Here is a 26,702-nt window from a genome sequence, read left to right on the forward strand (position 1 = left end):
TATTTGCCAGGAACTTTTGATATGCTTTCTTCTTTTCCTTCACTGCCTCTTAACTTCCTATGTCCACCATGAAGTTCTGATCTCTCTATCCTTGGAGACAACCTTGAAGACCATATAAACTTAAAGAAATGACAGAAGAGTACTAAAAAGGATTGTACACCATCAATGATAATACCTTCTCGAAAGAACTATAAGCTATAACTTATTTTCAGTATTTTACAAAAATGCATTAGCGTGTGTGTGTGCATGCATGCACACACACACACACACATCTTGCCTAACATGAGGGTTGTCAACTGTATGAATTATTTGAGCAAGGTGTTCGTGTTCAGATAATTTTATATCTATGTAATTAACACACTGTGAAATATAATGTAAAATATAATCAACTTTTCATACTGATTATGAAGCAGAAACATACAAACGTTTCCTGTAGAAACATCTGCTGAAAGATACCAGATGTAAATATATCTTGAAAGAACTATAAGCGATAACTTATTTCCAGTATTTTAGAAAACTGCAGGGGTGCTTAAGGGTCAAAGCTGTATAACTGAGAGGAGACCTCCACATAGCCTTTAAAGGAATGCGGAGAACCGACCAGAGCTTCTGACATAATGTCCAATCCTCACCTTCTCATGGTGCACCCTGTTGGTATCTACTTGGATACTGAACGAACGAGGATGGGCTGGCAATTTGGGATTTAGCCGACCAAATTGTATTCTTATTGGTTAAACCAAAATAAAAAATGATGGTACAACATGACAAAATTTCATGTCGGCTGGGGCATCGCCTGGTTAAACAAGGCCCCCTTTGTTTTCGCCAGGGAACCAGGGCGAACAGCGAAAAGTCAGCTACTGGAACAAATCTGAAAGCACACCCCAACTCAACAACACCAGAGTTAAAGATCGGTACTATCAACATAAGAAGCCTGAATGGCAAAGAAATGGAGCTAGCTGAGGAATTAGATAAGTACCAGATCGACATCATAGGGGTGACTGAAACAAAAAAGACAAAAACTTGTCAGATCTTTCTGAGCAATAAATACAAAATGTTATATTCAGGCAATGACAATCAAGGAAAAGAAGGAGTAGCCATAGTATTCAACACAAAATATGAGGCTAATCATCTTGAATGGCAGGCAGTCTCAAGTAGAGTAATATGGGCAAATATGAGAATGGGGAACTGGACAATGAGACTTGTTTGTGCCTATGGTCCCATAGAAGGTTACTAAGATAGAAGTGGAGGAATTTTTTGAGTCTTTAGAGAAAGCAAGTGACACAGTGAAAAAGGAAAAGTTGGTTCTTGTTGGGGACCTAATAGCAGAGTAAGAAATGATTGTCAGACATACAAAAATATTTTGGGAAAATTTGGAGAAAAGAGCAAAGCTAATAATAATGGCAAATACCTGTTGGATTTCTGCTCAGGACATGGACTGGTTATTACTAACACCATGTTCCAGCATAAAAATGTACACAAATTCACATGGAGAGAAGAGGCAAGGAATAACAAAAGTCTCATTGACTGTTATTGTTGATAGTGATGTTTTCTCCCTGGTGCAGGACACCGGAGTGTACAGAAGATTTGAATTTGGAAGTGATCACTATTTAGTCTTGAGCAGGATAAATTGAATTTCATATTGAAAAGAATAACATGTAAGAAAGTTTTAAAGCGAATAAAAGTTGAGCAGATCTCAGATGTCAACTGTAGACTAAAATACACAAAGATTATTGAAAAAAAAATGAGAGTTTGAGAATCAAACTCTTTCATTTTTTTTTTCATTTTTTCAGGAATCAAACCTTGGAGATTCAGTGGCAAACTCTGAAGAAAACATTGATTGATTCTGCCAGAGAGGCATGTGGTGAGATTGTCTGCAAGGATAAAAAAATCAGAACTCCCTGGTGGATAGAGGAAGTTAAAGAGGCAGTGAAGGAAAAGAAGAAAGCATATCAAAAGTTCCTGTCAAATAAGTCAGCTTGTGCTCTTAGAGAATACAGAGACAAATGCAAGAATGCTAAACACTCTGTAAAAACTAGCTAAACAAAAGTCATGGGAGAACTTTGGCAACAATATAGAAAATAAATATCAAGAAGGTGGCAAAATATTCCGGAGGATGTTGAAGAACCTTAGAAATGGAGGAAAGAGTGCTGTAAAAGGAGTAAGAGATGATAAAGGTGACATGAAAACTGAAGGAAAAGATATCATTGAAGTATGGAATAATTAATTCTAAAATATTGCAAAATGAAACAAGCAGTGATAGCACAGTGGTAAAAAACACTCAACAGACATGCAGTCAAGAATACATATCCATACTTGAAGCAGAAAAAGCCATCAAAGGCTTGAAATGTGGAAAGGCAGCAGGAGTAGATGATATTCGACCAGAAATGCTGAAGTATGGTGGTATAAGAATCTTACAGTGGCTACACTGCATAATTCAGAAAGCTTGGACAGAGGGATGAATTCCCAATGAGTGGATTAGAGCTCTCATAGCACCCATATATAAAAAGGGAAATAAAACTGAATGTGAGAATTACAGAGGTATTTCCCTAATGAGTGTTCCTGGCAAGATCTATGCAAGTATACTTGAGAAACGGTTGAGAAGAATTGTGGAAGAAAAGCTTGGTGAAGAACAAGCCGGATTCAGGCCAAATAGAGAATGTCAGGAACAGAAATTAACTTTACAACAAATAGTCGAGAAAGAATGGGAATATAACAGAGATATGTATTTAAGTTTTGTCGATTCGGAAAAAGCATATGACAAGGTGCCAAGAGAGAAGCTATTCAATACGCTACAGTTATATGGGATCAATGGGGCATTATATCAAGCAATACTTGGTCTGTATTTGAGTTGTAAGTCAGCAGTTAGAATTGAAGGAAGTACAGGAAGATGGTTTAATGTTAAATCTGGTATGAGACAAGGATGTACATTATCCCCTCTGTTATTCATTATCTATATGGATCACATTATGAAGGAAAGTGGTATTAAACATGATATCAAAATTGGAGATGTTAATGTCAGCTCTTTTCTTTATGCGGATGATGTTATACTTCTAAATAAATCCGCTACAAGTCTACAAGATTCTCTGACTAAATGGAATAACTGTTGTAATAGATATGGTATGAAGGTCAGCATTAAAAAGACAAAGACAATGAAAATAGGCAGAATCATTGAAAATGTCAACTGTGTTGTGAATGGAGAACCTGTGGAACAAGTAAAACATTTCAGCTACTTAGGCACAATTTTTACTGAAGATGGTAAATTAAATATAGAAATAGACAACAGAATCAGCAAAGCTGGTATGGTGGGAAGTCAATTGAATAAATTCATATTGAATAAGAGAGAAATTAGTCAGAACACTAAATTAGCTGTATACAAGACAGTGTTCAAACCAGTTTTAACTTATGGATCTGAGAGCTGGGTCAGAAATAAAACACTTAACCAAAGACTAGAGACCGTAGATATGAGAATCCTGAGAAAGATTAGAGGCATGAACAGATGGCATCAATGGCAATATCATATTAAAAATGAGCATATGAGGGAAGAACTTGACATTGTCAACATCCAGGAATGCGTTAGCAGAGCTAATCTCAGGTGGTATGGTCACTTAAACAGAATGGGCGAGGAAAGATTAGCAAAACAAGCGTTCTCTGCCAGGTTGGCAGGAAAACGACCCAGAGGAAGACCAAGATATAGGTGGGTTGATACGGTGCAAAGTGCCTTAGATGATAGAAATATAAGATCTGATAATGTTGGAGTTTTGACAAGTAACAGACTGATTTGGAGGAAAATTGTAGATAGGAAGTTAGTAATGATGTAAATTTTTCATGTAGTACTATCATATCCTGTACACCCCTTGAGGGTACATGTCAGGAATTTGATGATGATGATACAAAACTGCATTAGTGCACATGTGCATATACACACACACACCTCTTGCCTGACATGAGGGTTGTCACCTGTATGAATTATTTGAGCAAAGTATTCATGTTCAGATATTTTTACATATATGTAATTAACACATCATGAAATATAATGCAAAATATAATCAACTTTTCATACTGATTATGAAGCATAAACATACAAAAGCTTCCTGTAGAAACATCTGCTGAAAGATACCAGATGTAAATATACATTTTTTTGCATATTCCAACATTATCTGTAAAAAAGAGAAATACAGAATAACTGAACTAGATAATTGCATTATCTAGTTCAGTTATTCTGTATTTTTATCATGCAGCTCACATAACTAATATTCGCAATTAACCTGAATGATATACATTTAATCTAAACCACCATTTGAAATTTATATTCCACTAGGACAGTGTTCACCTTATACAAATGCCAGCTCACTCATTGGTCAATTAGCCTTGTGAACAATATCTAACAGTAGATATATTTCATTTTTATGTGTATATTTTTGTTGTTTATATTTCAGTATGTATAGTTTCTACGTTCGTATTAAATAAGTAAACAAAAACAATTCACATCAAAATTGTAATGTAATGTGATTATTAAAAACAAGATATAATCATAAGTAGTTATATATTCAAAACTTTCTGATACAAACATAACTATACTGCATACCTTAAAGGACACACATTGATTAACTCTAATCATGTCCTTATCCTTCCATATTAATTGACTCTCTCCAAACTGTATTTCTCTATCTGTGCTTTCTTTGACATTGGCTGACGTGGGCAATAGCATAAACTGCCCATTTAAAGCTCCAATAAGAAGAAATCCTAATATAACAAAATAATATAATTAATTCAAAAAATTGAAGCATTTTTTATGTTGTTTTTAAGTGTCAAAATTAAAAAATTAAACAACTAGAAAACTTAACTGGGAAACTGATAACACAGCAAACTGCACAAATTCGTTTTACTTGTTCTGTTTGTTTTTTTTAGTTTTTTTTTATATATATATATATGAGTGAAAAAATCATTAATGAGAAATACATTTTTGTTATATGATAAATTAATTTTAAAAATATGTGGGCTGACATTTATTAATGCAATTGTACTCGCAACCACCATGTAGTTAAGCAGTAGAGTAAATAAAGGAGACTTAATGAGTAGTTAAGTTACTTACCCGTAATGTTGTAATCCTTAGGAAATAACAGACACACACATATATATATGCTATATTTGTCTATAGCAGTGATTTTCAACCTTTTTCATAATATGGCACGCCAAGACTAATTATTAAAATTCTGTGGCACACTTAAAAATATATTCTTTTAATTTTTTTAATGATCTGGCAAAAAGTATGCATAATTTTGATTGATTTACACACACAAGTTATTAATAATAGTAATTACTTATCCTTTTTGCTCCAAAAAAATTTAACCTATTTAAACTATATTTTTGACATTTTGAGTAGGAAAAAAAACAATACTCACAATTATCTTAAAAAATTTTTATTGATTTTTTCAAATGAATTTATAATATCCATGTTAAAGGAATACTATTGAATAAAATTAACTCGATGAAAAAAAAAAAAAACAATAAAAGAACTCTTACCAGTTATCTTAAAATAAGAGAATTAAACGAAGTTTAGGGGTACTTAAGGGTCAAAGCTGTATAACTGAGAGAAGACCTCCACATAGCCTTTAAAGGAATGTGGAGAACTGACCAGAGCTTCTGACCTAATGTCCAACCCTCAACTTCTTGTGGAGCACCCTGTTGGGTATCTACCTGGATACTGAACTAACGAGGATGGTTTGGCAATTTGGGATTTAGCCGACCAAATTGTATTCTTATTGGTTAAACCAAAATAAAAAATGACGGTATAACATGATAAAATTTCATGCCGGCTGGGGCATCGCCTGGTTAAATAAGGCCCCCGTTGTTTTCGCCAGGGAACCAGGGTGAACAGCGAAAAGTCAGCTACTGGAACAAATCTGAAAACAAACCCCAACTCAACATCACCAGAGTTAAAGATCGGTACTATCAACATAAGAAGCCTGAATGGCAAAGAAATGGAGCTAGCTGAAGAATTAGATAAGTACCAGATCGACATAATAGGGGTGACTGAAACAAAAAAGACAAAAACTGGTGAGATATTTCTGAGCCATAAATACAAAATGTTATCTTCAGGCAATGACAATCAAGGAAAAGAAGGAGTAGCCATAGTATTCAACACAAAATACAAGGCTAATCTTCTTTAATGGCAGGCAGTCTCCAGTAGAGTGATGTGGGCAAATATGAGAATGGGGAACTGGACAATGAGACTTATTTGTGCCTATGGTCCCACAGATGGTTCTACTAAGGTAGAAGTGGAGGAATGTTTTGATGCTTTAGAAAAAGCAACTGACAGAATCTTCTTCTTCTTCTGCAGCTTCTCCCACTTAAGTGGGGTCACTGTTGATAATGAATCTCCGCCACACCTTCCTGTCTTGGGCTGTCACCACATCCAAGTTCTTCATCCTCAAGTCCTCTTCTACCAGCTCCCTCCATCTCTTCTTTGGCCACCCATGCTTCTGCCTTCCTTGCACATCCATCTGCATGACCCTTCTTCCCAAATATTCATCCTCCCTGCTCATCACATGTCCAAACCATCTCAAACTTGCCCCCTGTATTTTCGCTCCTAAGTTCGTAACTTTCACTGTTCCCCTGACATAGTCATAAACGATCCTTTGTGGTCACACCGCACATCCACCTAAGCATTCTCATCTCTGCTACTTCAATCCTGCTGATGTTATTTTTCCTCAGGGCAACAGTTTCTATAGCATAGGTCATAGCTGACCTCACTACTGTCCTAAGATTTTGCCTTTCAGATTGATCGGCACCCTCTTATCGCATAACACTCCAGCCATCACCCTCCAGTTCCTCCAACCCCCTTGTATCCTGCATCCCACTTCCTTCTCAGCTCCTCCATCTTCTTCCACTGTTGAACATAAGTATCTAAAGTCTCTCACCTTCCTGATGACATTTCCTTCCAGCTCCAGGTCTGTCTCCTGTCTGCCGCCCACTGTGCAACACATATACTCTGTCTTACTTCTGCACAGTCTCATACCTCTCTCTCTTCCAGTACTTTTCTTCATCTTTCCAGTTTAGTTAACACTTCTTCTCTTGAATCTGCACACAGCAGAATGCCATCTGCATACAACACTGTCCAAGGCGCATCTTCTCTGACCTCCTATGCTACCACCTCCATCACAATATTAAATAGAAACGAACTTAATGCTATAAATTAAAATTTTATTAACATTAAAAAAGGAAAAGTTAGTCCTTGTTGGGCATCCGAATAGCAGAGTAGGAAATGATTGTCAGACATACAAAAATATTTTGGGAAAATTTGGAGAAAAGAGCAAAGCTAATAATAATGGCAAATACCTGTTGGATTTCTGCTCAGGACATGGAGTGGTTATTGCTAACACCATGTTCCAACATAAAAATGTGCACAAATTCAAATGGAGAGAAGAGGCAAGGAATAAGAAACGTCTGTTATTGTTGACTGTTATTGTTGATAGTGATGTTTTCTCCCTGGTGCAGGACAGTAGAGTGTACAGAGGATTTGAAATTGGAAGTGATCCCTATTTAGTCTTGAGCAATATAAAATTGAATTTCATATTGAAAAGAATAACATGTAAGAAAGTTTTAAAGCGAATAAAAGTTGAGCAGCTCTCAGATGTGAACTGTAGACTAACATACACAAACGTTATTGAAGAAAAAATTAAAGAGTTTAGAACAGGAACCAAACCTTGGAGATTCAGTGGCAAGCATTGAAGGAAACCCTGATTGAATCAGCCAGAGAGGCATGTGGGGAGGTTGTGTGCAAGGATAGAAAAATCAGGACTACATGGTGGATGCAGTAAGTTAAAGAGGCAGTGAAGGAAAAGAAGAAATCGTATCAAAAGTTCTTGGCAAAAAAGACAGCTTTTGCTCTTAGAGAATACAGAGACAAATGTAAGAAAGCAAAACACTGTGTAAAACTAGCTAAACAAAAGTCATGGGAGGACTTTGCCAATAACATAGAAAATAAATATCAAGAAGGTGGCAAGATATTCTGAAGGTTATTGAAGAACCTTAGAAATGGAGGAAAGAGTGCTGTAAAAGGAGTTAGAGATGATAAAGGTGACATGAAAACAGGAGAAAAAGATATCCTTGAAGTATGGAGTAATTACTTTGAAAAATTGCTAAATGAAACAAGCAGTGATAGCACAGTGGTAAAAAACACTCAACAGGCATATAGTCAGTAATACATATCCATACTTGAAGTAGAAAAAGCCATCAAATGCTTGAAATGTGGAAAGGCAGTAGGAGTAGATGATATTCGACCAGAAATGCTGAAGTATGGTGGTATAAGAATCTTACAGTGGCTGCACTGCATAATTCAGAAAGCTTGGACAGAGGGACGAATTCCCGATAATTGGAGTAGAGCTCTCATAGTACCCATATATAAAAAGGGAAATACAACTGAATGTGAGAATTACAGAGGTATTTCCCTAATCAGTGTTCCTGGCAAGATCTATGCAAGTATACTTGAGAAACGGTTGAGAAGAATTGTGGAAGAAAAGCTTGGTGAAGAACAAGCCAGATTCAGGCCAAACAGAGACTGTCAGGATCAGATCTTCACTTTACGACAAATAGTCGAGAAAGCATGGGAATATAACAGCGATATGTATTTAAGTTTTGTCGATTCGGAAAAAGCATATGACGAGGTGCCAAGAGAGGAGCTATTCAATACACTACAGTTATATGGTGTCAATGGTGCATTATATCAAGCAATATTTAGTCTGTATTTGAGTTGTAAGTCAGCAGTTAGAATTGAAGGATGTACAGGAAGATGGTTTAATGTTAATTCTGGTGTGAAACCAGGATGTACATTATTCCCTCTGTTATTCATTATCTATATGGATTCACATTAAGAAGGAAAGTGGTATTAAACATGATATCAGAATTGGAGATGTTAATGTCAGCTCTTGGCTTTATGCGGACGATGTTATACTTCTGAATAAATCCGCTACAAGTTTGCAAGATTCCCTGACTAAATTGAATAACTGTTGTAATAGATATGGTATGAAGGTCAGCATTAAAAAGACAAAGACAATGAAAATAGGCAGAATCATTGAAAATGTCAACTGTGTTGTGAATGGAGAACCTGTGAAACAAGTAAAACATTTCAGCTACTTAGGCACGATTTTTAGCGGAGATGGTAAATTAAATATGGAAATAGACAACAGAATCAACAATGTTGGTATGGTAGGAAGTCAAGTGAATAAATTCATATGGAATAAGAGAAAAATTAGTCGGAACACTAAATTAGCTGTATACAAGACAGTGTTCAAACCAGTTTTAACTTATGGATCTGAGAGCTGGGTCAGAAGTAAAACACTTGACCAAAGACTAGAGACTGCAGATATGAGAGTCCTGAGAATGATTAGAGGTATGAACAGATGGCATCAATGGCAATATCATATTAAAAACGAGGATATTAGGAAAGAACTTGACATTGTAGGCATCCAGGAATGCGTTAGCTGAGCTAATCTCAGGTGGTATGGTCACTTAAACAGAATGGGCGAGGAAAGATTAGCAAAACAAGTGTTCTCTGCCAGGATGGTAGAAAAACGACCCAGAGGAAGACCAAGATATAGGTGGATTGATACAGTACAATGTGCCTTAGATGATAGAAATATAATATCTGATAATGATAATATTGGAGTCTTGACAAGTAATAGACTGATTTGGAGGAAACTTGTAGATAGGAAGTTAGTAATGACGTAAATTTTTCATGTAGTAGTATCACATCCTGTACACCCCTTGAGGGTACATGTCAGGAATTTGATGATGATGATGAATGAAGTTATTTGTGAACACACTTATCAAAAGATTAAAACTAATTAATACACAATTTTAAACCAATTCACCAATTGTAAGTTGCATAAAATATAAATAAGGGAGCTTCAGGTGCAGATGGAAATCAGACACTAATAAATAAATGTGCAAATTATGACATTATTTCTTTTAATTAATTTCTTTTCACAAATCTTACAGCACACCGGTTGAAAATTGCTGGTCTATAGTAATGTTCTTATGTGATACGCTATTACTATACAATGTGCAAGCACTGCTGAAACTGATGCCATTATCTCACTTGAATTTTGCTTTTTGAATCTTGGTAACGGGCATGTGCGTTAGTTGTTTTTAGAACAGCTGTCATGAGGTAACAAGAATGTTAGCCAGCAAAGAAGGAGAGCCAAAAGGTGAAATAAACTACTGAGTTAAGTTCTCTAATCTCAGAAAAGTTTTTATATACATCTTTAACTACTCTCCAAGAAGGAACTGTGAGGTTAATAATTGAAGGACAGTATAATGTATTAAGCCTTCGTATATGAGAATCAAAATAGTATGTGTTCCAAGAAGCAAGGTGGAATCTGTAGTAAAATTCTTTTGATTGGAAATGCACCTGGAACAGTTCAATTAACATATTCCTATTGAATGAGATTATTCTTCATCCAGCAAAAAATGAGAGATAGATGTGTTTAAAGAATTTAAACACATCTTTCTCTTTCAGAAACTTGCTTACTGAAAGAAGGCATATGCAAGTATGTTAGTTAAGTGAGACCTTTTAAATTTCATTATATTCTGAAAAATTTAAGAGATGAGACAGAATGAATGAGCAGAAACAATAAATGAGGACAGTGATAAAATAAATGCTGCATAGGAAGATTTCATATGGGCAAGTAAAACTACAGAACCTTCAGATGAATGTTATATTTAGTTTGTTTTGTATAGTATTTGACATCATTCATTAGAATTGAATTGAATTGTGAGAATTGGAGAATGAAAGAATTTTCTTTGAACTCATATGAATTAATTCTAGAAGGGCCATATAGTTATTCTCGGTATTTAGTAAGAATTTGAGGAAAAATATACAAATATATTAGTTATGTGAGATCTTTTAACTTTGACTGTATTCTAAGGAATTTGAGAGATAAGGCAGAATGAATGAATGAATGAGAGTAAAAACAATAAAATAAGTACTGCAAAGGAAGTGTTCATATAGCCAAGTGAAACTACAGAATTTTCAGCTGAATGCTATATTCAGTTTGTTTTGTAAAATATTTGCTGTTATCTCTCAGAATTGAATATAACTGCGAGTCAGAAAGTGAAAGATATCTACTTTTAGCCATTTAATTATTTGTATGTATTAAAAAGGTTGATATTTAGAAGAGTAGAAATAAATTCACTACTTTTAATTCTACAGAGAATATGAATGTTAGATCTCCTTAGAGAGGATAATAATTACTTAATATACAGTTTTAACTATTGTATATAATCACATGTTTAGAATAAATTTTTTATTTTTTTATATGCTAGAGCTTCATTCTTGAAAATTTACAACATTCTAATTTTAAAGTTAATGCACCATCATGGATACAAATCTGAAACATTCTAACCAATTAAAATAAAATTATATATAATACATTATCTTACTGCATGACTGACTTTAATGTATAGGTTGGATAAAGTTAGGGAATTACATAATGGTACAGATGATTGAAAGTAACATAACTGGTGCAATTAAGCATCAAAATACGAGGGTGGTCTGAAAGGTTCTCAGCCTAACAATGAAAAAACATATTTATAATTTCAAAGTTATTTTTATTTTTCAATAATCTCCCTTAACACTAATACATTTATTTCCATAGTTGCTCCAGTGCCATTATCAAGTCCCTGTAGTGGTTCTCAGTAAGACCTGCAAAATACCCCTCTATGGCTGTAATCACCTTTTGATTCGAAGAAAAAAAAAAAAACACTGACAAGTGAAGAAGAGTTTTAGTTTTGGGAAGAGATAGAAGTAGAGAGAGCCAAATCTGGGGAATAGGGTGGATGTTCCAACAATTCATAGCGCAGATCCCTTAATTTTCCCATTGCCAAAACACCTCTGTGGGCAGGTGAATTGTCCTGATGAAAGGTGATTTTTTTTTCTTCTACAAACCGGGTCTTTTCTCATGAATTTTTTTGTCTAGTATAGTTAAAAGATCAGAATAATATTGTTATTGGTTATTGTTAATGTTTTACCCTTTTCAAGATAATTACTAAACAAAATGTCTTTAGCATCCCAAAACACCGATGCCATAACCTTTCCTGCTGATGGAACCGACTATGTCTTCTTTGGCGCTGAACAACTGACTTCTGTCCACTGTTTTGACTGCTGTTTGGATTCTGGCATGAAATGGTGAATCCAAGTCTTATCCATGGTAATAAATCGAAGCACAAATTATTCTTGTTAAAATGCTCCAAGCACTGTTCAGAGATTTTCATGCAAGTGTGTTTTTGATCTGCTATGAGCAAGCTCGGCACCCATCTTGCGCAAAGTTTTTTCATATGCAATTCTTCATGCAAAATATATCCTACACATTATTTTGAAATGCCTAAAATCTCAGCAATTTCATGCACTTTGACTCGATGGTCATTCAATACCATATTGTGCACTTGATCAATGATTTCTGGTGTTGTTACACTTTTTGGATATCCTTCAAGTGGATCATCTTCAAGGCTAGTACAGCCACATTTAAACTCAGCAGTCCATTTCTTAATTGTCAAAAATGAAGGAGAAGAGTGCCCATAAATTTTTATGAACTTCGAATGAATTTCTTTTGGCGTTAAATTTCTTTTACAAAGAATTTTATAACCGCACAATACTCAATTTTATCCATTTCAAGGTTTACAGACGACACTTTGGCTTCAGACCGCCGTATAAAACAAACTATTTGATAGAATGACTTGAATTTCACATGGATGCTTATGACAGATGTACCAACTTAGAAAAAAAAAAAATCTTCCCGACAGTGTCACTATCTATGGTCGAAACCAAGAACTTTTCAGACCATACTCGTACTTAATAGATGTAACAAATTTAGCAAGAAAATCAGCAACAAAAAGATCAAAACTATGAAATTATGTAGGAACACTGAAAACATCAACTGCATTCTGAATGGTGAACCTATAGAACTAGTAAAATATTTAATCTATTTGGGGTGCTTAAGGGTCAAAGCTGTATAACTGAGAGGAGACCTCCACATAGCCTTTAAAGGAATGCGGAGAACCGACCAGGGCTTCTGACCTAATGTCGAATCTTCACCTTCTTGTGGTGCACCCTGTTGGGTATCTACCTGGATACTGAACGAACGTGGATGGGCTGGTAATTTGAGATTTAGCCGACCAAATTGTATTCTTATTGGTTAAACCAAAATAAAAGATGATGGTACAACATGACAAAATTTCATGCCGGCTGGGGTGCTGCCCAGTTAAACAAGGTCCCGGTTGTTTTCACCAGGGAACCAGGGCGAACAGTGAAAAGTCAGCTATTGGAACAAATTCTAAAACACACCCCAACTCAAAATCACCAGCGTTAAAGATCGGTACTATCAATATAAGAAACCTGAATGGCAAAGAAATCGAGCTACCTGAGGAATTGGATAAGTACCAGATCGACATCATAGGGGTGACTGAAACAAAAAAGACAAAAACTTGTCAGATCTTTCTGAGCAATAAATACAAAATGTTATATTCAGGAAATGACAATCAAGGAAAAGAAGGGTTAGCCATAGTATTCAACACAAAGTACGAGGCTAATCTTCTTGAATGGCAGGCAGTCTCAAGTAGAGTAATGTGGGCAAATATGAGAATGGGGAACTGGACAATGCGACTTATTTGTGCCTATAGTCCCATAGAAAGTTCTACTAAGGTAGAAGTGGAGGAATTTTTTGATGCTTTAGAAAATGCAACTGACACAATGAAAAAGGAAAAGTGGTCCTTGTTGGGGATCTGAATAGCAGAGTAGGAAATGGTTGTCAGACATACAAAAATATTTTGGGAAAATTTGGAGAAAAGAGCAAAGCTAATAATAATGGCAAATATCTGTTGGATTTCTGCTCAGGACATGGACTGGTTATTACTAACACCATGTTCTAACATAAAAATGTGCACAAATTCACATGGAGAGAAGAGGCAAGGAATAAGAAAAGTCTCATTGACTATGTTATTGTTGATAGTGATGTTTTCTCCCTGGTACAGGACACCAGAGTGTACAGAGGATTTGAAATCGGAAGCGATCACTATTTAGTCTTCAGCAGTATAAAACTGAATTTTATGTTGAAAAGAATAACATGTAAGAAAGTTTTAAAGCGAATAAACGTTGAGCAGCTCTCAGATGTGAACTGTAGACTAACATACACAAACGTTATTGAAGAAAAAATTAAAGAGTTTGAGAACAGGAACCAAACTTTGGATATTCAGTGGCAAGCTTTGAAGAAAACCCTGATTGATTCAGCCACAGAGGCATGTGGTGAGATTGTCTGCAAGGATAGAAAAATCAGGACTCTATGGTGGACACAGGAAGTTAAAGAGACAGTGAAGGAAAAGAAGAAAGCATATCAAAAGTTCCTGGCAAATAAGTCAGCTTTTGCTCTTAGATAATACAGAGACAAATGTAAGAAAGTGAAACACTGTGTAAAACTAGCTAAACAAAAGTCATGGGAGGACTTTGCCAAGAACATAAAAAATAAATATCAAGAAGGTGGTAAGATATTCTGGAGGTTGTGGAAGAACCTTAGAAATGGAGGAAAGAGTGCTGTAAAAATGAGTTAGAGATGATAAATATGACATAAAAACTGGAGAAAAAGATATCCTTGAAGTATGGAGTAATTACTTCGAAAAATTGCTAAATGAAACTAGCAGTGATAGTACAGTGGTAAAAAACACTCAACAGGCATGCAGTCGGGAATACATATTCCTACTAGAAGTAGAAAAAGCCATCAGAGGCTTGAAATGTGGAAAGGCAGCAGGAGTAGATGACATTCGACAGAAATGCTGAAATATGGTGGTATAAAAGTCTTACAGTGGCTGCACTGCATAGTTCAGAATGCTTGGATAGAGGGACAAATTACCGATGATTGGAGTAGAGCTCTAATAGTATCAATATATAAAAAGGGAAATAAAACTGAATTTGAGAATTACAGAGGTATTTCACTAATGAGTGTTCCTGGCAAGATCTATGCAAGTATACTTGAGAAACGGTTGAGAAGAATTGTGGAAGAAAAGCTTGGTGAAGAACAAGCCGGATTCAGGCCAAACAGAGACTGTCAGGATCAGATCTTCACTTTACGACAAATAGTCGAGAAAGCATGGGAATATAACAGAGATATGTATTTAAGTTTTGTCGATCTGGAAAAGGCATATGACGAGGTGCCAAGAGAGAAGTTATTCAATATGCTACAGTTATATGGTGTCAATGGGGCATTATATCAAGCAATCTTAGTCTATATTTGAGTTGTAAGTCAGCAGTTAGAATTGAAGGATGTACTGGAAGATGGTTTAATGTTAAATCTGGTGTGAGACAAGGATGTACATTATCCCCTCTGTTATTCATTATCTATATGGATCACATTATGAAGGAAAGTGTTATTAAACATGATATCAGAATTGGAGATGTTAATGTCAGCCCTTTGCTTTATGCGGACGATGTTATATGAATAAATCCGCTGCAAGTTTGCAAGATTCCCTGATTAAATTGAATAACTGTTGTAATAGATATGGTATGAAGGGGTCAGCATTAAAAAGACAATGAAAATAGGCAGAAATATTGAAAATATCAACTGCATTGTGAATGGAGAACGTATAGAACAAGTAAAACATTTCAGCTACTTAGGCACGATTTTTAGTGGAGTTGGTAAGTTAAATATGGAAATAGACAACAGAATCTAAAAAGCTGGTATGGTAGGAAGTCAATTGAATAAATTCATATGGAATAAGAGAGAAATTAGTCAGAACACTAAATTAGCTGTATACAAGGCAGTGTTCAAACCAGTTTTAACTTATGGATCTGAGAGCTGGGTCAGAAGTAAAACACTTGACCAAAGACTAGAGGCCGCAGATATGAGAGTCCTGAGAAAGATTATGGGCGTGAACAGATGGCATCAATGGCAATATCATATTAAAAATGAGGATATTAGGAAAGAACTTGACATTGTCAGCATCCAGGAATGCATTAGCAGAGCTAATCTCGGGTGGTATGGTCACTTAAACAGAATGGGCGAGGAAAGATTAGCAAAACAATCGTTCTCTGCCAGGTTGGCAGGAAAATGACCCAGAGGAAGACCAAGATATAGGTGGATTGATACGGTACAATGTGCCTTAGACGATAGAAATATAAGATCTGATAATGATAATATTGGAGTCTTGACAATAGACTGATTTGGAGGAAAATTGTAGATAGGAAGTTAGTAATTATGTAAATTTTTCATATAATACTATCATATCCTGTACACCCCTTGAGGGTACATGTCAGGAATTTGATGATAATGATGAGGCACAGTTTTTAGTAAAGATGGCAAATGAAATTTGGAAATAGACAACAAAATAAGAAAAGCTGGTATGGTGGGGAACCAGTTAAATAAATTTATATCGAACAAAAAAGAAATTAGCGAAAACACCAAACTGGCAGTCTTCAAGACAGTGTTCAAACCATATTTAAATTATGAATCTGAAAGTTGGGTTAGAAATTGTGTGAGTAAATTTAGTCTAAGGTGGTATGGATACTTAAATTGAATGAGAAAGAGACTCCAAAGAAGACCATCAGTCAGAAGTGCCTTAGAAGCACAAAATGCTATATACAACAATATTGGAGTGATGACAAGTAATAAATTAATTTGGAAAAAAAATTGTTGATAGATGATTAAAAATAATTTAAACTTAATCATGTAGTGCTATCATAGTAGCTGCCTAAACACTCCTTGAGGATGCATATCCAGAAACTGTTGATGATGATGAATAGACTGCTTATAAAAATTGAATCTAGATACAAATAATTTGAGAAGAGATACAACAAATAGAAAATTTAACAGAGTGCTAGAGAAACTCATGGGGAAAAAAAAATTCTAGTTTTCTATAATAATTTTTGTGCATCCTTCAAACTTGGTAGTGAAAATGATACAATAAAAATATCTTTCTAAAACATCCATAAAATATACGACTACTTTTCAGCTTCAATGAAACATTGGAGTATATTTAAAACACATTTACCAAACATAAATTTGAAACCATTGTCAAATACTCAACTTTCCTATCATGATTATTATTTCTGTTCTTCAGATCCAGATACTTCATTCCTCACTCTGAAATTCTCAACCTATATTCAAGCCAGACTTTTCCAAAAAGTGTGCCAGAATGGTTCAAGAAAAGATCTTATCAGAAGCGACTTCAATCACAGCTTACACTGATACTTGCAAAACCAGCATTAAAAGGACTAAGTTTACCTTTCATAGGGTTAAATGTAAAAAACTCACCACCTGTGCTAATGGGAGTCATGTCCTCTTGTCCCTTGTGGGTGTAACTTTTGTATAGGTTTCCATCTCTTTCTTAACCAAATCAACAGCCAAAATAATTCCAGTAAGACTTAGAGGAGTCGCAACCGTTGACCGATGCGATGGTACAGGAGTGAGTGAGTGTGCGCATGGCAAGGTGGGTGCTGAGGAGGTGGGGATGCAGAAGCTATGCCTACCCAGCACATGTTAGTTACACTTCCGGTGCTCATCTGTTGGTATCGTTCAACATATTGTTGCATGAGTCCATTGACAGTACTTGCTATCGTTGAATTCTTTTGCAAGTGCTTAGAAATGTCACATAAAAAACATAAATATGAAATAGTAACACAGAAGTTTTAGGCCAGAGTGGGAAGAAGAGTTTCTTTTTGTGAAACAGCAAAGTAAACCAATGTATGCCAAATAACATTTGCACAATTCAAAGCCAGCAATCTCAAGCATCATTATGACATGCATCACAGTAATTTTAGTAAAGAATTTCCTCTTGGCTCTGATCTGAGGCAAACTAAACTTTCAACTTTGAAAGAACAACTCCATGGTCTGAGTAAATTGATGTTCATGTTTACTAAAGAGGAAGATGTCACCACAGAGGCCGGTTTTCTTTCAGCATTTAATAGTGCACAGGCAAAATGTCCATACAAGCAAGGAGAATTCGTCAAGAAGAATATTGCACGAATAATGTCAAGAAGAATATTGCACGAATAATTTCAGTTTTAGAGCCAGATAATAAAAAACTACTCAAACAGATTGAACAGATGCCAGTCTCCAGGCATACAACTGTAAGGAGAATTGCCATTATCAGTGCTGACATTGTAAATAACTTACTATAACTTGAAAAACTGTGCTGCATTTAGTCTGGCTTTGGATGAATTTACAGATATTCAGGACAAACCACAACTAACTACATTTGTCTGCTTTGTATCTCATGACCTGGACATCAAGGAAGAGCTTGATAGTGTTGAAAGATACAACATGTGACTGACATCAAAGAAGCTCTTGATGTTGCACTTACAAAATCTTCCGTATTGTGCGAAAAAATCATCAGCATTGCAACCGATGGTGCTCCAGCTATGAGGAGTAAAGGGCTCTCCTTGATAATGATGAATCATATCCTTCTTTTCTACCTGTACATTGCATTATTCACAGGGAACATCTAGTTACCAAGTGTTTTAAATTTGAACACGTAATGGAAGTAGTTCTAAGAACTGTCAATTTTATTCATTCAAGTGCTAAAACACACCAACAGTTCAAAAGCTTTCTTGATGAGTTGAATTGTGATGAGATTCCTAATGCTGTATCATGCTTTTGCTTAGTAAGGTGGCTCTCAGTTAGCAATGTATTAAACAATTTTTTTTGTTGCTAAACTCAATCAAGCAGTTTCTCAGAGAGAAGAAGAAATTTTTCCCTCATCTCGACGACACTCTGTGATCGTTAGATGTGGCATTTTTCACCCATGTTTTACAGCATCTACAGATATTGGACGTTTCACTTCAAGGGAAAGAAAAACTAATAACCGATCTTGCACAGACCATGCTAAGCTTCCAAAGCAAACTGCAACTTTTCCAGAGAGACTTGGAAAATAAAACTTTCAATCACTTCATTTGTCTGAAAAAAATACTGACAAATTCACCAGGAGTGGAATTAGAAACTGGATCTTATGTTAGCAAATTAAGTAATCTGGTCGAACTTAACAATCGAGTTTGCGCCCTTCGAGAACTTAAGCCAACATTCGTTTTTTTGGAAAATCCTTTCCTCATGAACATGCCTGAGCACAGTTGTTCTATTTCAAAATCAATTGTAATGGTAATGGATGTTGCAGAACTAGAGCTTTTGGAAGTTCAAGAAGATGAAGGACTGAAGCTAGTTAAGCAAAGTGAATGGTCCATAATTGAGTTTTGGAAGCAAATTCTGGACCAATGGTATCCAACACTTAAGCAACATGCCAGAAAACTGATCTCTGTTTTTGGGACCATGTACTCCTGTGAAGGGCTATATTAGACTCTTAAATTAATTAAATCTAAATATAGTTCTGTTTTAAATAACAAACATTTGAACGAGCTCGTAAGAACTGCTTTGACTAATTATACACCTAATTTTAAGGAGGTGTATAATTTAAGGATTCTAAGAAAATGGATACAAGGAAGGCCTCTACTAGTAAATAAGTAACTAAAATTATTGTGTTTTGATTTTAAAATTATTCCAATTGTTCGAAGTAAACTTAATTTAACATGTTTCGAATTAAACTTTTTTATTGCAGTAACCTGTTTTTTTCTCTCTCTCCCTTCTCTCTTTTTTATATTGTTCCTCTTTTTGTTTATTTTTTCCTGGTAGAGCATGAAGAGCTGCATGACGCATGAATGTGAGCTGCATGCGGCTTGCAAGCCATGTTGTGACCACCACTGCATTAGAGTGTCCAGAGAAGATTGATTAAGGTGGTAACTGGTCCTTGAGATGTGGGATATGAAGGCAGATTGAGAGAATGCAATTTGCATAGCCTTGTGAAGAAGAAGAGAGCAGATATGATTGAGACATTTAAGTTAGTAAAGGGTTCTTACTGGGTTAATATGGAAGAAATTTTTCACAAAATAAGAAAAGGGGGTAGAACAAGGAGACACCCAGGAAACTGTATAAGAATGGTGTGAGCAGGGACATAAGGAGCAGGTTCTCTGCATGGATAGTGGAATATACTGTGGTGAATGTAAATATATCAAATGAGTTTAAAGCACAGTTTGATGGGCTTTGTGTGTAACAGTGTGTATCTCCCATGATTAATCTTTTGACTCCATGAAAGTTTGGTATTAATAATAATAGTAACAAGTATCATTATTTGATACCAATAGGCAAAAATGGTGGAAATTATCACTTCTGTTTTCAGCACATTTAGTAGAAAAATGAATAATTCAGCAAAAATTTCAGGATAAGAAGCATGTTGTTGTTTTTCCTCTACTTATTTTAATGCCTATCTCAGCTCAGTAAGCATGGCTCTATTAATAAGAATAAAATATACATACAGAAAAACAAAGTGATTGACAAACTGGAAGTATACTTTTGTTTGGAATGTGAAGTTTTAGCTTCGTAAAATTATTAAGAACTCACTATATTTGTGCATTTTAATTTATTTTTGCAAATTGAATGCAATTTAATGTTCAGCAGTTGACAAAAGTTAATATACAGGGTGTTTCAAAAAGAATGACCCGATTTCAAATAATTATATTTAATGAAAATGTGGTACAGTTACAAAATAAATTACCAAGTATGAAGTAAGGCCTAAACTCTGGGCCAAGGCCGTTCACATGGTACAAGTCACATTCATTTGTGGTTCGTGGTTGCAGAGATATATAATTTTCAAATCGGGACATTCTTTTTGAAACACCCTGTATATAAACTGGAGCGAGTTGCAACTGCAGAAATGAATAACTCACTGATTTAAAATGTCATATTCACAAAAACTGATAATACCATATATTTTGCCGTAACCAATTTGTTTGTTACCACAAATCATCACTTGGCAAGAAAAAGTACAACTTTCCACTTGGGAAAACATTTTTCTCACTTTTTCTTTGGTATTAGGTGCAAATATGTCTGTGATGAATAGTACTATCACCAATAAGATTTTGTATGTTGACAAAAATCAATGAATCATCATCATAGTGTTCATTTCTACAATCAGAGCTCCCATTTTTTTTTTAGTACAAATGGTCATTTTGTCATTTGATTTTGAAATATATTTATTTCCCTTTTATAAAATGTCATCAACTACAGAAATTAAATTCCATGTAATTTGCAAAAATAAATTAAGTTGCACAAATATGACAAACTGCCAGCAATAACTGTAATTTTTGCACTATGGGAAGGGGGGAAACTTCTCATTTCATAGTTCAAAATTCGGTTTGCTGTTACTTCAAACACAAGAAGATGGAAGTAATGTTTTTTGCACCTTGGTTGGTTGGTTGGGTGTGTGTGTGTGTGTGTGTGTGTGTGTGTGTGTGTGTGTGTGTGTGTGTGTGTGTGTGTGTGTGTGTCAGCTTGCATGCACATATTCCTCTGACATGAGCATTCTGTATTAATTTTAAGAGGCTCCACATTCCAAATCAAAGTACAAATTTCTTTTCTTTGTCATTTCATTTTTATGTATATATTAAAAATAAACAGTTTCTTTTTTTAATGAAATTTGTGAACTACCAAGACCACTAGTATTGTGACAACAAAATTTACATATCCAACATCATGATGCAATTTGGACATCACACAAAAGCATCATTTCAGGGACTTTTATTATGTGAAAAAAATCCAATATTCAAAAACACCACTTCACAAGCTATTTGGATAAGATAACATAGAGTTCACTGTATACCCGTGCGCGTGCACACACGCGCACGCACGCACGCACACACACACACACACACACACACATAAATGTATTGTTGCCATCATGCCACAAAAACTCTCAAAAACAGTGCTCTTTTAGAAACTGATAATGCTGATAAAGATACAGATTCGGAATGCAAGCCAAATGTATACTTCAAAAATATCCACTTTTAAATTTATTTGCTCTGCATTAATTGGCTTGATGTTGTAAATAAAAATTAATATAAGTGTAACAATGCAGAAATCAAACTTCAATATACATAATGTTCTTCAAAGCACTAAAGGGATTAGGAAATTCTTTGAAGAAAAATTATTATTATTATTATTATTATTCAGGACCTCCATGGAGTAGCAAGACTTATCATGGAAGGCCCACTCCAGAAAATACTATCATACCACTCCTTGAACTCATTCACCATTCGTGCAACTCTTGATATGCTGATCAGTCGGTAATTTGCTACATTAGACTTGGAGCCTCCTTTAAATACAATGGAACTATTTCCCCCTCTTTCTACCCCCTCAGGACTAACCCAGAGCTGAGACTCTGGGTTAGTCCTGAGTCCTTGACCATATTAAACAATATGGTCAAGGGCACTGACAATTCTCTCGCCACTTCACGTAAAACTCAAGCTGGTATACCATCCAATCCCATAGCTGTATTCACATTAAGGTTCTGTAATATGTTATTCTCGAAGACAAGCTTATACGTTGGTTATGCATTACTAAATCAATTAAGGAATTGACAACGTATATAAGAATGTAAATTAAATAACACTTTAATAAATATTTCCGATATTTCGGCAACGTCACGTTGCCATCTTCAAAAGGAACTTACAAAAACGGCACTATAACACAGCACTGAGAATGAAGTGAGGAAGCTATTGTTCTCCTAAAAGTCCTGATGGTGCACCCTAGTGGGCTATGTAGGTGTTCTTGGCCGTTCGGCTGAAGGTCTGCTGATGTAAGCCTCCCAAATTTGGGGCAGTCTCATGCAACCAAATTTGTTGAGGTTTGGAGAGTTTCTTAGGGCTGGGGCTGATTCCATGAATAGTCTTTCTTTCGAATTTGAACTTGCTACAGTGTATTATTGTAGCTTTCTTCTACCATATTCTGTGGCATGTATCCAGAGCATGGTCTGCAAGACCCAAGTGGCTGTACTTGTGAAACCGGATGTAGTCCTTGTGTTCAGAAATTCTGATATTCGCTGTCCTGCCTGTTTGGCCAAAGTAAGACAGTTTACAACTGCAAGGGATCTGGTATACACCAGATAGGTCTAGGGGAAGTGGTTGGTCTTTAATGGAGCAGATAAGGGATGCCAATTTTCTGTATGGTCTGTAACAGGAGATCAAGTCATGTTTTTTTAAGATTTTGGTAATTTTTTCCTAGGTGCCTCAGATGTAGGAATGGTGATGGATTAAGACTAATCCTTGTGAAGGTGGGGAGGGGGGGGTTGTGGTTTGTTGGTTTCAATATTTTTTGGATTTTATGGGGGGGGGGGGGGTAGCCATTGGCTGAGAAAGTGTTGAGGATGTGATTTAGTTCAGTGTTTAGGGCCTTGTTGTTGAACAGATTAGTTTAGCCCTGTTGTATAGTGTTTTTGCCACTCCATATTGTTGTGAGGGGGGGGGGGAATTGTTGGTGAATGTATCTGCCTGTATGGGTGAGTTTTCTATAAACTGAGAAAACCAAGGTTCTATTAGGTTGGCGGGTGACTAATGTGTCTAGGAAAGGGGGGGGGGGCTGTTGTTTTCCTCTTTTACCAGAGTGAACTTGATTCTGGGGTGTTGGTTGTTTAAGTGTGTTAAGAAGGAGAGGAGTGTATCAGAGCCATGTGGCCAAATAGCGAACACATCATCAACGTAGCGAAGCCATATGGTTGGTTTTTGTGGGGCAGAGGCTAAGGCTTTTTCTTCAAAGGTCTCCATAAAGAAATTGCCCACGGGTGGGGAGAGTGGTGAACCCATGGCTGTCCCCTCTATTTGTTTGTAGAATTTTCCCTGCCAAACGAAATAGCCTGAGTTCATTGTGAACTGAAATAGGGCTGAGATATTGGGAGGAAATTTAGCTTGGATTAGCTCTAAAGTTTCCTTGAGTGGGACATTTGTTAATAAGGAGGAGACGTCAAAGTTGACCATTATGTCAATATGTTGGAGTGTAAGGTTTTCTATACTGGCTTTGAAGTGGGCTGAGTTTTTTTATGTGTGATGGTGTGTTGCCAGTATAGTGTGTGAGCACTTTGGCCAAATATTTAGCTAATTTGTATGTGGGGGAATCAATGCCATCCACTATGGGACGTAATGGCATATTTTCTTTATGTATTTTTGGGAGTAAATAAATACGAGTGGGGGGGGGAGATATAGAGTTAAATGGTTTTAATCTGTTAATAACTTCTACAGGCCAAGCAGTGACCTTCTTAAGGAGCCTGTGAAGTTTTCTGATTTGTGAGTTGGTGGGATTGTTTTCGATAGGGAGGTAAGTAGCCCGATCTAATAGAAGAGCTTTAAGCTTACCTGTGTAGTCCATTTGGTTAAGTACTACAGTTGCACTTCCCTTATCCGCTTTGGTAATAACTATTTGTTTATTATTCCTCATTTCCTGCAGAGCTTTATACTCCTTATTGGATATGTTGGTTTTCGGTGGACTTGCTTTAGAGAGGACACAAGCTACATCCAGTCTTACACTGTTGGCGATTTGATTCAGAAGGTGGCGGATTCTGTGTTCGATCTGGATCATAATATCCTCACTAGGTATTTTTCTGGGAGCAATGTCGAAGTTGTGGCCACGTGAAAGCGCGTTGAGTGTCTTCAGGCTTCAGGGTGACTGAAGAAAGGTTGATTACGGTGTTGGTAGGAAGTTTTGGATTGACGGTAGAGTTCTTTTTTTGTAATATTCATGTAATATGTTATGCACCTCCATTTCATTTACCGCATTCCTATAAGCCTTTGGCTCTCTTGTTCCTGCAATATCATCACCTGGGATAACATACTGTAATGGTTGCACTACTGTTTATCCCAAAAATTGTTGGGATAAGTAAGACAAGGATGAATGAGGATGATATCCTGATAAGAATAAAAAGGGAGGCAGAGTGTATTAATGATAGAAAAAGAGTTATGTCCATACAAGGTAGAGCTGCAAGCAGGAATATTGGTAATGACAGGAACAGTGGTATATGTTATGAGATAGAGGTGAACAGAATGAAACACTTTGTTGGATGCTGCTATAGACTTGTGTTGGATCCTATTTCTTCTTAATCTATACCTTGGATCCGACATGATTACTATTACGATGTTCTTAACTAATTGATAAGTTGTGAGTTGATTTCTAATTCAAATATAAAGAAAATTTATATTTAAAGACTGCGCCACTTTATATCTGAATTAGTTCAAGAATTGAAGATAAACCAACTCTCAACTACCCTTCCTTTATATGTTGTTATTATATATACTGGCCGAGTATATTTAACTTACTTAATTCACCCGCTTTGGTTCGAATATTTTATGAATGGCGCAGTAAAAGAGATTCAGGCAAAATACAACTTTAGATAAACAAAAACAAACATTTAATTTTAAAAATCACAAATTTTACACTTAAGATCAAATCACTAATTAAGTTACTATAAACACTTCAGCCTTTCTGATAATACTGTCATACAAACTCAGACAATGGTAAATTTGTTATCTCTAATACAGTCTTCTCACAGTTCTTTAAGTTCCAAATACAATAAAATCGCAGTAATACCACTTTACAAGAAAACACTTTTAATTTTACACTTCAGTTAATTCTCACCAATAGTTACTGTTAATATAAGGAAATTCTCGGATGAAACTCTCACACTTCTCTGTATAGGAATATTAACGGTTGGAATAATCTTACCGATAATCTTCTATCTTCTTCTCAACTTATACACAAACACTTTTTATAACCGTAAACACTTTTAACAATAATCGGCACTCATTAAAATAAATCTTCAAAGCATTAACTGAATTAATTATCCATCACAATACACATAAACAAACGTTGTTGCATAAAGTACTACTGATCACTCATGAAATAAAGCAATACACAATAATTCCTTAACTTTAGGTTTTATATGCACAGTTGTTCATTCCTCCAGCATTCGATTAATTCTTTAGGCACTATAATTCTAAGCACAGCTAATGGTAAACTTCAATTTTACAGCCTCTTCTATTCTAGTAACTCCGTGCTTTATTTCAAGATTCTGTGTGTCCTTGACAGGTCGGCCCTGAAATTAAATCTCAACTCAAATATCGCTAGTCTATTTAGTAGTCACTCAGCTGTCTTCCGTAGCAATAATCGTTATTCTACAATTTATTAGCTAACCGCCTCTCGACTAGTAGACTTTATTAGCTGCTTGAGTGACTTGCCGACTCGCTATTATCGCACTGTGATTCCCGAATGCTCAGATTCCAACCTAATGCCAATCCTCTCCTTTCTCTCTCTAATCTAATCTCTTAATAATAATAATTTCCAGCGTTCATCGCTTATATATCCGTTTTTCTCACTAAATTATTCTCGTGATTTCTTTCTAAAAACTCTTTTCAATAAACCTTCTCCTCACGTGGTGTTCCAAAACGTGCAAGCTATCTAACATATGTTTCCATGACAACAAAACAAAATATAATAAAATTGAGCTATTACATAAAGGTAAACTTTACAAACAGGAATAAACAGAGAATATTTACATTTCAAATAATGCGCAGTTAAATTATCAAATACAAGTTCTTATAATATTAACATAGTAACGAATAAAATAGCTTAATAATATTTAATACAGTCTTATCATTATTAATACATATATCTTTGATTAAATAATTAAATATTAGACAAAATTAAAGTAGTTATATGAATATTAAATTGTAAAATAAGTTATTTACATTAAATAATATTTACAAGTCTAGCATTTGTGATGGAAGATCATGTTGGATTCTGAAGCAAATAATAATTACTCCAATCTCTATATATTCAGAATCCAACACTTGGTAA

General features: G+C 35.5%; 1 protein-coding gene across 4 annotated transcripts in view; it reads right to left on the reverse strand.

Moving 5' to 3' along the window:
- The window catches only part of LOC150105280 (general transcription factor 3C polypeptide 4-like), a 267,680-nt gene that overhangs the window by 163,241 nt on the left and 77,737 nt on the right, over positions 1 to 26,702 (reverse strand). For all 4 annotated transcript variants that reach the window (XM_090394058.1, XM_090394057.1, XM_090394059.1 and 1 more), the window contains exon 7: positions 4,583 to 4,740. In XM_090394058.1, the coding sequence (XP_090250184.1) occupies positions 4,583 to 4,740 (158 nt within the window). The remainder of the gene's footprint in view (positions 1 to 4,582; positions 4,741 to 26,702) is intronic.

This window comes from Typopeltis vanoorti, chromosome 6 (assembly GCF_054136105.1).
Source record: "Typopeltis vanoorti isolate ZY-2024b chromosome 6, IOZ_Tvanoo_1.0, whole genome shotgun sequence".
In the NCBI taxonomy this organism is placed as follows: Eukaryota; Metazoa; Arthropoda; class Arachnida; order Uropygi; family Thelyphonidae; genus Typopeltis; species Typopeltis vanoorti.